Source organism: Myxocyprinus asiaticus, chromosome 41, assembly GCF_019703515.2.
Source record: "Myxocyprinus asiaticus isolate MX2 ecotype Aquarium Trade chromosome 41, UBuf_Myxa_2, whole genome shotgun sequence".
Taxonomy (NCBI): Eukaryota; Metazoa; Chordata; class Actinopteri; order Cypriniformes; family Catostomidae; genus Myxocyprinus; species Myxocyprinus asiaticus.
Genome location: NC_059384.1, coordinates 642977 through 656036, shown reverse-complemented (window position 1 = coordinate 656036; position 13060 = coordinate 642977). Strand labels below are relative to the sequence as shown.

Sequence of the window (13060 nt, the reverse complement as noted above, 5' to 3'; positions counted from 1 at the left end):
AGTGGTAAAATACGCTGGCTACCACCCCTGGAGTTCGCTAGTTCGCAAGTTCGAATCCCAGGGCGTGCTGAGTGACTCCAGCCAGGTCTCCTAAGCAACCAAATTGGCCCGGTTGCTAGGGAGGGTAGAGTCACATGGGGTAATCTCCTCATGGTCGCTATAATGTGGTTTGTTCTCGGTGGGGCGCATGGTGAATTGGTCGTTGTTGCCGTGAAGCCTCCACACGCACTATGTCTCCGTGGCAACGCGCTCAACAATCCACGTGATAAGATGCGCGGGTTGACTGTCTCAGACGCGGAGGCAACTGAGATTCGTCCTCCGCCACCCGGACTGAGGCGAATCACTATGCGACCACGAGGACTTAGAGCACATTGGGAATTGGGCATTCCAAATTGGGAGAAAAAGGGGAAAAATCCCCCCCCCAAAAAAAAAAAAAAAAAAATACTCGCTGAGCTACCCAGGCCCCCAAAATGCTCATTCTTGAGATCAGCAATGATATTAATTCTAGTAAAAATTATATTTTTTTATATTAGGTTTGCACTAGTAAACATTTTAATTATTGATATCAAAAATACAATTTCATCTAGTAAAAACAAATTATTGATATCTGTAACTGCATTTTTACTAGAATTTCACAATGAAACGAACATATTACTGTTCACAACGCAATTACAGCAGAATCTAACTAACTATCTAACAAATAACAGATATCCAAAATAAACACTTTTACTAGTTGAAATTTAATTGTTGATATCAGGAATAAAATGTACATTAAAAATATGTAATCATATGATATCGAAGATCATAATTTTTACTATTAAGACGTACATAGCTGATATGTGAAGCTAGAATTTCAACTAGTCAGAAGTTAATTATAGATATCTGTAATTGTGTTTTGAACAGGAGGGAATGACAGATCATTGTAAAATTCTACTAGTAAAAATGCAGTAACATATCAAAAAAATTACGGTAACACTTTACAATAAGGTTCCATTTGTTAACATATGTTAACATCAACAGTGCTGGCTAGTAATGGATTATATGTAATCTGTATTACGTAATCAGATTACAAAAATCAAGTACTTGTAATTAGATTCAATTACATTTTGAAAACTTGTAATCAGGTTACAGTTACTTTTAATGGATTACATGATTACATATTAACCAGGTAAATGCAGTAATTTGTTCATAATTTATTGATCCCTCTAATTCATCTTTTTAGATATTTTAAATTCTAAAGCAGCCTACAGTTTATATACGTTCAATAATACGTTCTGATCAGTTACCACACATTGATGGTGTTTGTAATGGCAAAATTGCTGGAGTAAGAACATTTTAAGTGCCTTTTTATTTTACAAAAACAAAAACAAAGAGTGAGTAAAACACACACACACACACACACACACACACACACACAAACATAATACCAATTCTCATATTTCAATCCATAAATTTATATCCATAAATACATAAATTAATTGTTTCTTTACATCTAAGCAGAATTATGTCAAAAGAAAATATGTCATATTTGATATCAAGAATGGGTATTTTGACGAATAATTACATCATTTTTTTTTATATCAATAATTAACGTTTCTACTAGGGCAAACGGAAGTACTTATATAAAAAAAGAGCATTTTTACTAGTAAAAATTAAAATAAAATAAAAATCTCCTGCACGTGATTAAGTGTCAACTGGGCTAGTTGCCATACGGTTTCAGTTTCTTTTTCATGTGTGGCTGTGAAATCAGGATTAGAATGGACTGAGCAAGTGACCAATCACGAGTCGCCACATCACTACAGATATTGCACCAGCACGTTCTCTGTCCTGAGTACTGTTAGCTAAGCGTGCTTAGAAATCCAGACCGGGAACGGTTTGTAATCGTACCGTTCTGAACCGTGCTCAAGTAGAAACGTTACTCATCGTGCTCAGAACCGTTCAGCCCTCAACAGAACTTCAATATTGACATATTAATATACCACAGTAATTCACATAAAGTAAGGTGCTCCAGAAACATGTTATGGAGTGGTGGTGGCGTAGTGGGCTAAAGCACATAACTGGTTATCAGAAGGTTGCTGGTTCAATCCCCACAGCCACCACCATTGTGTCCTTGAGCAAGACACTTAACTCCAGGTTGCTCCAGGGGGATTGTCCCTGTAATAAGTGCACTGTAAGTCGCTTTGGATAAAAGCGTCTGCCAAATGCATAAATGTAACTGTTATGATGCTACCTTGGTACATGTTTCAAAAAACACAGTATTAGCATGATTTGTAATAACTTACAATCTGTTTTCAAAAAGGACAAACAGAGATGGTGATATGAAGACTACAGTAAGAGTGTAGTGTTTACGAGAGTTAGAAAGTGAGTGTGCTTTGATAACATTACGGAGAGGAAGTCGACTGCCACTCAAACTTCCTGTTTTGGCTAAAGCGATCGGAAAGTCTGCTCAGTGTCTGAAATGTGCTATATAATGTTCTGTATTACTCTGCACACACCCACAAAATCAATAATGCAACATTAACTTCCTAATAGCGTCGCTCACGTCTGTTAGACGATAAGATAAAAACACATTTATGCTGAGAGCCTTTTATAGTCACCATGACAAGCTGTGAAACCTTCATCCGAGCTCTAATATTGTCAGATATTCATCTGATTACTAAACCGAATATTTACCATCAGAGGAAATTAATGTGTTCCTCATGTGTTCAGGTGAAACGGCACTTTACAGCCAAACAAAATGTGCTATTTCACTACAATTGAGTCAATGTTAATGTGTCGGGCAGCTCAAATAAACAGGTGAATGTTCTGAAAGTCTCTTTAGGAAGTCAAACTATTATCTGGGATACAAGGAAGTATTTTATCATTGTAATAAATGACATACAGAACTTCAGCTTTAAGCTTATGGTTGTGTCAGGAGTCAGTGGTAACAGAGCGTTCAGGTGTTTAGTGTCAAAATTAACAGAAAACAGCAGGATAAAAAAATGTAACGAATCACTCATCCATTCAGCCAATAGAATATCCTGTTCAACACACGACTGAAACTTCCCCACACTGAAGCCAATAGGGGGAATTTACTTTTCAAATATTGACACCTCACGTTCATGCAAAACAGATCGTGCTTGTCACACAAATATCATGTTTGCGTGAGAAACTGATGCAATAAACACAAACACACCGGCTCTTTCTAAACAGCATTCACCCATAACATAATGTCTTCTCATTGCATTTAATTTCCTAAAAAAATAAAATGCACATCAAACGTCTGTCTGTCTGCTCTCTGCATAAAATCAGTATCCTCTGGTCAACACGAACACAAGCATGTGAGAGTAGATTATTTCAACAGACATTTAGAATCCCACATTAATTAAATCAATCTTTCTGATATGTGAGGTGTTAAGAACAAGACCTCCAAGGACTTTAAAATGGTCTTCCTTTGATCTTATGAGCATGTATACTCTTGTTTTCTCTCTTGAAGTAAAAGTGCCTTCTTAATGGAAGCATTAACATGTTAGCTAAGACAAAACATCATATCAACAAACAAAACCACCAGATGTGAGAGTGTAATTTGATCTTTAGATCTCTTGAGATCTCTTTCTCTCAAACACAAACATATTGAGTTTATAATACGACAATAACACTTCACCTATATCAGGAAAGCTTCTCCGGAAACAATCCACTGCATTAGTAAGTCCAAAAGTATTTATAACACTTATATTGCACCTCATTACCAGCCATTTATCACGTTAAACTCTCCTCACGTTTATCAACTCCATCATCTTCCTCCTTTAAATTGAATCTATGATTAACTGTAGAAAAAGAGCTGTGATTACCCGTGCATGCTGTCGTCGGTGTGTCTCTCATGTTTGTCCAGATGCAAGTGAAAGAGTTTCAGTGTTCTGATTCCTATCAGCTGGAATGCAGTTATGCAGCATTGATGTGATGCCTGCAGGTCACCTATATCATCTCAATGCGTTTAATTCGGCTACGTTTATTGCTCTTTATGGCTTTTTATGACTAAGTCAACAGAATCAGTGAATTCGCATGGATTTGACGTACCAAATGTCAATAGAGTGAGTCAACGAATGTGTCACTGTTTATTCTCCAGTATTGGAGTGATTGGTTTCACAAAAGGAAGTCAGTGATTTTAGATTATATGCATAATATAGGTTATTACATGCTTACAAATGAACTGTGGCTGTAATGAATACAAATGCCCAGAACAAGCATGGTATTACCACAGTACTGAATGGTTACGATTTTCATTTAGCATGGTTTTTGCATGGCAGTCCAAGGCATGACAAAGAATTGCATGGCATTAGCATGGTATATGTCCAAAGAAAGAAACAAAATGTTCCAGACTATAATATGGTCTGAGAAGAGTCTTTAACACTTTAAGCTCGGATGGTCCCACTAAGAAAAAAAAAGTAATCATCAAAATCTTAATAACGCCAGTCTTGACCAACACAAAATCGGTATCGTTTGAAAGATTAGAAGCTCTACTTTACAATGCATGTAGACATTATGACCAAAACTGAACAAGTGCTTTGATATTTGCAGACAAATTTCATAAAACAATCTGCACAATATTATTGTAATCAGTAAAAACATCAAACTCATCAAATATCCATGTGTCATTTGTTGTTGGAAAGCTCTCAAAGAGTAGAATACAACCAGCCTATTTGTTTTACTCACAGACAAAAATATAGTGAGTAATAGCTAAGTATATGTCTTTGATAATTATGATGGTGTTGCTTATATGGCGTGTTTTCACTTATAACTTCAAGAAACATAAAAAGAACATAAAACATCACACATCATTATTTAGAGGAGGTGATTATCTTTAAAACGAGCCCACACACAAGATAATCAGATGCAGAGATCATTAGATAATCCACATGAAGCACAATGTTACATATGACCACCAGGAGATGGCGCCAAATACATGACACAGACTCAATGATGACTCAAATGACACAGAATGAAACTCATTCTGTGAAATCTCATTACTAATATCATGTCTGCTGTCTGAGTTCAGCCACTTATTGTGATTATGTTTTGTTGTCTTTGTGGCTGAGCTCTGACACTCTTGTTTACTGTCTTGTCTAGTCTATGTGAGAGTGCATTGCTCATCCTTTTGGCACTGTAATGCATTCTCTTGTCAGTTATTGGCACGAGTGCATTGCTCTTATTTCATTCTTGCGGCATGCACTCGTGTCAATTGTTTTGTGTTTGTCTCTCATGACCTCGGGCGTACTTCGCGTTGCGCTCGCTTTGTGCTGCGTGTCCGGGTCGCTATCCGTTGTCATGCTGTGCTGGAGTTCAGCCGCTTCAGTCATGGTGCCTGTCTATTTGTGGCTGAACCCTCACACAAATGTCCCGTCTTGTCTGTCGTCTGGCATAAGCGCATGTTGCCTTTGTCTCTGGCGATATGCGCTCGTGTCATTCGCGTGTTGTGTCTGTGGCTTTGTTTAGTTTCTGTATTGCCACGTTGTGTTTGCATGTGTAATTAGTTCTTATGTACAATTATTATGTTTTATTTGTTTGGAGATGTTTTTGGACGCTATGATAAATTATTGTTGTAATGCTGTAACTTTAGATTGCTTTGTCGTATCAACACAAAAATGTCTCAGATACAGCTGACATGATTGGGTTTTTCAGAGCCACCTTATTTACACACAGAGATATATCATGTCAAATCTGAAAAATAGAAAAACAGTAAATGTTTGGCTTGATTTTTTTGTGTGATTTTTCAGCAGTTTCTTAGGCTGAGAGTCTCAGAATGTATCATAATCTATATCATTAAAACATTTGAAAAGTTTTCTTTACAATGATACCAAACACTTGATCCTCCTTGTATTTTGGGTGAGTTATAAGCCTTTAATTTTGGGTATGCAACTGAAACAGGGAACATTTAAAAACACCCTCAAAGCTTAAAGGATTAATGAAAACTCATGTCAGAATGATGTCACTTCTGTGTTCAATGTTGACAGATGACATCACATCAGTTCTCTGAACATCACAACAGCAGCAACGGCTCTCAAACTCTTAATTGTCACAATACAATGGAAACATAATATTTAAACAAAGACTTATTTACAGTCACTGAATGAACCGCAAACTTCCTCGGATACTTGATGTGATTGTTCCAGTATCACTAACAAGAAAGGGAAGTTTGTGAACATTGATCTACCTGTCAGGAACATTTTCAGCTCATATCTCACCACAACACCAAAAGAAAGAAGTTAAAAATTATACTTGGCACAAAGAAAATGAAGCCTCTTTTTAGAAACATTGGGATGTTTTTTCATGACACTTAAGCACGTTTGAAACCAAATCCTTCCAAAAAAACAAACAAACAAAACACTATTCTTACAATTGTGATGTGAAAAAAGTTATTATAGATCATTAAAACCACAATGTTTTCATACAACATGGTAGTATTGTTGTACAAAATCACTGTAATATAGTAAATGTGACACAGTAAAAAGAATGGTTGCATTTGGGTAATGAGTATTTTAAGAGGTAAATTAGCTTAACTGTCATGAAAATCATGTCACAATTAATTGAATAAACAATCAAGATGCCACGATCATCTAATCCTGAAAAGCAACTTGAGTTGCATCAAAATTTTCGGTAACACTTTACAATAAGGTTCTATTCGTTAACATTAATTAATGCATTACAGGTGTCATGAACAAACAATATTATATTACAGCATTCATTAATCTTATAAAAATCCAACTGTTCGTTGTTAGTTCATGTTAACTAAAGCAACCTTACTGTAAAGTGTTACAAACTTTTCTGTTTAATTTTCTAATTAACGTGCATTTTTGCAGCAGTTGAGCATTATAACCAATCACACACAAGTCTGATTTCAGGGTGAAATGAGACCTCAACATATTTCCTTGAGATTCACACGTTTATTGGAACAAAAGAAAGTCATTTTTCATTTCAGAATCACAAACTATTCTAACATTATCTGACACTGTAATATAGTTACACACAAGCGCTCACTGACATCAGCACACGATTATTCAGGAGAAACTATCAGTGTGTGTCAGACGCACAAAGACTCATTCAACACAGTCACACGAGTACCAGCACGTCCTTTTGTACAAGAGATAAAACTCTGACAGACACGAGCTTTCAACATCAAACACACACACACACACACACAGATAAACACACACACACACACACACACACACACAGAGATAAACACACACACACACACAAACACACCCACACATACACAAGCACAGAGATACAAACACACCCACACATACACAAGCACACAGATACAAACAAACACACACACACACACAAGCACACAGATACAAACACACCCCCACACACAAACACACAGATACAAACACACCCACACATACACAAACACACAGATACAAACACCCACACATACACAAACACACAGATACAAACACACCCACACATACACAAACACACAGATACAAACACACCCACACATACACAAACACACAGATACAAACACACCCACACATACACAAACACACAGATACAAACAAACAAACACACACACACACACACACACACACACACCCAAACACACAGATACAAACACACCCACACATACACAAGCACACAGATACAAACAAACAAGCACACACACACACACACACACACACACATACACAAGCACACAGATACAAACACACATATACAAACACACAGATACAAACACACCCACACATACACAAACACACAGATACAAACACACCCACACATACACAAACACACAGATACAAACACACCCACACATACACAAACACACAGATACAAACAAACAAGCACACACACACACACACACACACACACATACACAAGCACACAGATACAAACACACATATACAAACACACAGATACAAACACACCCACACATACACAAACACACAGATACAAACACACCCACACATACACAAACACACAGATACAAACACACCCACACATACACAAACACACAGATACAAACAAACAAACACACACACACACACACACACACACACACCCAAACACACAGATACAAACACACCCACACATACACAAGCACACAGATACAAACAAACAAACACACACACACACACACACACACACACACAGATAAAAACACACCCACACATACACAAACACACAGATACAAACACACCCACACATACACAAACACACAGATACAAACACACCCACACATACACAAACACACAGATACAAACACACCCACACATACACAAACACACAGATACAAACAAACAAACACACACACACACACACACACACACACACACCCAAACACACAGATACAAACACACCCACACATACACAAGCACACAGATACAAACAAACACACACACACACACACACACACACACACACACACACACACACACACACACAGATAAAAACACACCCACACATACACAAACACACAGATACAAACACACATACACAAACACACAGATACAAACACACCCACACATACACAAACACACAGATACAAACACACCCACACATACACAAACACACAGATACAAACAAACAAACACACACACACACACACACACACACACACCCAAACACACAGATACAAACACACCCACACATACACAAGCACACAGATACAAACAAACAAACACACACACACACACACACACACAGCATACACACAGATACAAACACACATACACAAACACACAGATACAAACACACCCACACATACACAAGCACACAGATACAAACAAACAAACACACACACACACACACACACACACACAGATAAAAACACACCCACACATACACAAACACACAGATACAAACACACATACACAAACACACAGATACAAACACACCCACACATACACAAGCACACAGATACAAACAAACAAACACACCCACACATACACAAACACACATACACAAACACACAGATACAAACACACATACACAAGCACACAGATACAAACACACATACACAAACACACATACACAAACACACATACACAAGCACACAGATACAAACACACATACACAAGCACACAGATACAAACAAACAAACACACCCACACATACACAAACACACAGATACAAACACACATACACAAGCACACAGATACAAACACACCCACACATACACAAACACACATACACAAACACACAGATACAAACACACATACACAAGCACACAGATACAAACAAACAAACACACCCACACATACACAAGCACACAGATACAAACACACATACACAAGCACACAGATACAAACAAACAAACACACCCACACATACACAAACACACAGATACAAACACACATACACAAACACACAGATACAAACACACCCACACATACACAAGCACACAGATACAAACACACATACACAAGCACACAGATACAAACACACATACACAAGCACACAGATACAAACACACATACACAAGCACACAGATACAAACACACATACACAAACACACAGATACAAACACACCCACACATACACAAGCACACAGATACAAACAAACAAACACACACACACACACACACATACACAAGCACACAGATACAAACAAACAAACACACACACACACACACACACACACACACACACACATACCCAAACACACACACAACAGCTGTTCTCAACCTGTGGGAATTATGTCACTGAGGATGATACAACACGACACCACTGAAATCGACAGAACAGCTGTGTGAGTGTTTGTGTGTATGTGTGTTTGTTTGTGTAGGTGTATCTGTGTGTGTGTGTGTGAGTGTCTGTGTGTTAATGTATGTGTGTCTGTTAGAGTGTGTGTGTGAGTGTGTGTTAATGATGTGTGTCTGTTAGAGTGTGTGTGTGAGAATGTGTGAGTGTATGTGTGTGTCTGTCTGTGTGAGTGTATGTGTTTGTTTGTGTGTGTGAGTGTTTGTGTTGTGTTAGTGTATGTGTGTGAGTGTAAGTATGTGTGTGTGTGTGTGTGTGAGTCTACACAACTAACACATTCATCAGTACTAAGAATGTGTGAGTGTGTGAGTGTGTCTGTGTGAGTGTGTGTGTGTTTGTGTGTGTATGTGTGTGAGTGTATGTGTGAGTGTGTGTGGGAGTCTACACAACTGACACATTCATCAGTACTAAGAATGTGTGAGTGTGTCTGTGTGTGTATGTGTGTGTGTATGTGTGAGTGTGTGTGTGAGTGTATGTGTGAGTGTGTGTGGGAGTGTATGTGGGAGTGTGTGTGGGAGTGTATGTGGGAGTGTGTGTGGGAGTGTATGTGTGAGTGTGTGTGGGAGTGTATGTGTGAGTGTATCTGTGTGTGTATGTGTGTGTATGTGTGAGTGTGTCTGTCTGTGTGTGAGAGTGTGTGTGTGTATGTGTGAGTGTGAGTGTGTGTGTGAGTGTGTCTGTGTGTGTGTGTGTGAGTGTGTGTGTGAGTGTATGTGTGAGTGTGTCTGTGAGTGTGTGTGTGTGTATGTGTGAGTGTGTGTGTGAGTGTGTGTGTGAGTGTGTGTGTGAGTGTATGTGTGAGTGTGTGTGTGAGTGTGTCTGTGTGTGTGTGTGTGAGTGTGTGTGTGAGTGTATGTGTGAGTGTGTCTGTGAGTGTGTGTGTGTGTATGTGTGAGTGTGTGTGTGTGTATGTGTGAGTGTGTGTGTGAGTGTGTCTGTGAGTGTATGTGTGAGTGTGTGTGTGAGTGTATGTGTGAGTGTATCTGTGTGTGTATGTGTGTGAGTGTGTGTGTGAGTGTGTCTGTCTGTGTGTGAATGTGTGTGTGTATGTGAGTGTGAGTGTGTCTGTGTGTGTATGTGTGAGTGTGTCTGTGAGTGTATGTGTGAGTGTGTGTGTGTGTATGTGTGTGTGTATGTGTGAGTGTGTGTGGGAGTCTACACAACTGACACATTCATCAGTATTCAGAATACATAACTCCAGAAATTAACAAAGGGTCAAACTCTTTAAAAATCTCTCTAGATCATTTATTCGTTGTACCTGGGAGAAAATATCTGCCTGGCAACTTTACTGAAGGAAATGCGCGCACTTTATTCAATTATTGGCTAAAATTGAAATCTTTCTGCTGTTCTTTATCATTCAGTCATTGAACGTCTCTGCCGTATCATCAGATTCCCTTTGTGTTTCTGTTTCCTGAAACGGATCCTGCAGCTCTTTAGCTCGAGGAATAAATCAACAGAACATCAAGGTTGATCCATGCGGCCTTCACAAGAACTGAAAATATCCAGAGGGTCACGCGTCTCTCCACCTCACAACTAGTGTAAATATTTTAAGACATAATGACTGCTCGCGCTCACACTCCCCTGAGAGAGAGACTGAAGCGTGTCCTGTCACTGCCTGACTCTGACATCATCATCTGAGACACTTCAGGAGCTCTAATGTCAACATGCTGATCAGTAATCAGTATATATCAAGGACTTAATAAGACTAATGTCATAACTAACATTTGATGTATCCTAAACACACATTTAAATAATATTTTCACACTTTGTTTAGATGATCAGAGTTTTAAACATGTATTAATTACTATATGTATAGTTTAATATTGAAAGTCTGGCTCTGGGACAAGACTAAAACAGTCAAATCTGTACATTAAACGTGTTAAAAAAATACCAAAAATGATTATGAATTATTACGTATTATTTTTGGAGGCCCGGTAAAATAAGCATTTGTGTATCAAAAAGAAATTGAAACTGTTGTGCTGCTTTATAAACACTCTCGTGTTTTTGTTGCAACTTGTGTTGACTACGTCAAAAACAAAAGTGTAAATGATGATTAATGATCCATTATGACATGAATACACACACACACACACACAGCAGCAACTTCTGTACTGCATGAATGAGTGATTTCTGTGTTAGAGAAGTAACATGCCAGTGTTGCATTTCACTGAAACAAACAAGAGTGTTCTGCATTTATTCATTTAGTAAACACCTCTTTATCAAGCGTGACTCATATGAGGAATATAGGACAGGGTGGATATATAACTGTGTGTGACGCAACACTGTGTGTATTTGATTAGCAAATATTTGAACATTTCTAAGACACATTTCTTCAAGATCAGACACATCATGTTCTAGTCATACACATGCACAGTACATCAGAGGAAATAGAATAAAATGTACATGTGTTATAGTTCTGCTGTCATGTACACAACCATTCAAACTGGACTCATGTTGTGATTGAACAGATTATTTCAGAGAGAAACAGAGAGTTCTGTATGGAAATGAATCATCATAACTGATGACTGAATTCATTACAAACTGTGACAAACACTGCAGGACATGAATGCATGAGTGTTTTACAGAATGCACATGTGAGTCTGAATAATGTGCACATTTAAGAGCAAAACATGCATGCAGTTTCACTAACTATAAATGACTGAGTGCACGAACTTCAAAAAGCATCAAACATAAAAGCACCATTATAGTGAGTGAGTTTAGAGTGTAAAGATGTGTGTGAGTCTGACCTGTTGTCCGGGGTGTATTTCTGTTCATCCCCGTGAATATTGAATGAATGAAACGCAGTTAGAATCACTCCGCCACAATCCATCAGATCCATCATGTGAACACATGAACAGCGCAGATCTGATGATCAGCTGTAATTGAAGCGCGTGTGTGTGTGTCATTCAGTCCCTCCTCTGAACAGCGCTATACGGAGGGCGGAGCTACCGCGCTCGTCCAATCAGAGCGCAGGAGTCCTGCATAAATTACCATATGAAATATCTCCACTAGTTAAAGAAGAATCCTAAAGGGTCCTAATCAAATACGATCCTACAGGATACACTTCAATTCTGGAAAATAAATAAATAAATAATATTGTCAGTTTATCCAGTTAGATTTTTAGATGATACATATCTGTCTCTTCATCAAATAGTAATTATTTTTTATTATAGTGTATAGTTTATTCTGTCCCATTGCACTGGGTCTTTTTTCACTTTTTTTAAACCATTGAAAGAAAAAAAAAAGACTTTCAGAGGAAGAACATTTCTAGGAATTACATTATTTGCATTAAGCACTTAGTGTTTTGATTAAAATA

General features: G+C 38.0%; 1 protein-coding gene across 1 annotated transcript in view; it reads right to left on the bottom strand.

Annotated features, from left to right (window-relative positions):
• LOC127431916 (rho GTPase-activating protein 28-like) overlaps positions 1–12630 on the bottom strand; it is a 39067-nt gene extending 26437 nt beyond the window's left edge. The window contains exon 1 of the mRNA XM_051682571.1: positions 12492–12630. Coding sequence (XP_051538531.1) covers positions 12492–12586 — 95 coding nt within the window. The 5' untranslated portion in view covers positions 12587–12630. The remainder of the gene's footprint in view (positions 1–12491) is intronic.
• Positions 12631–13060: the final 430 nt, after the last annotated feature.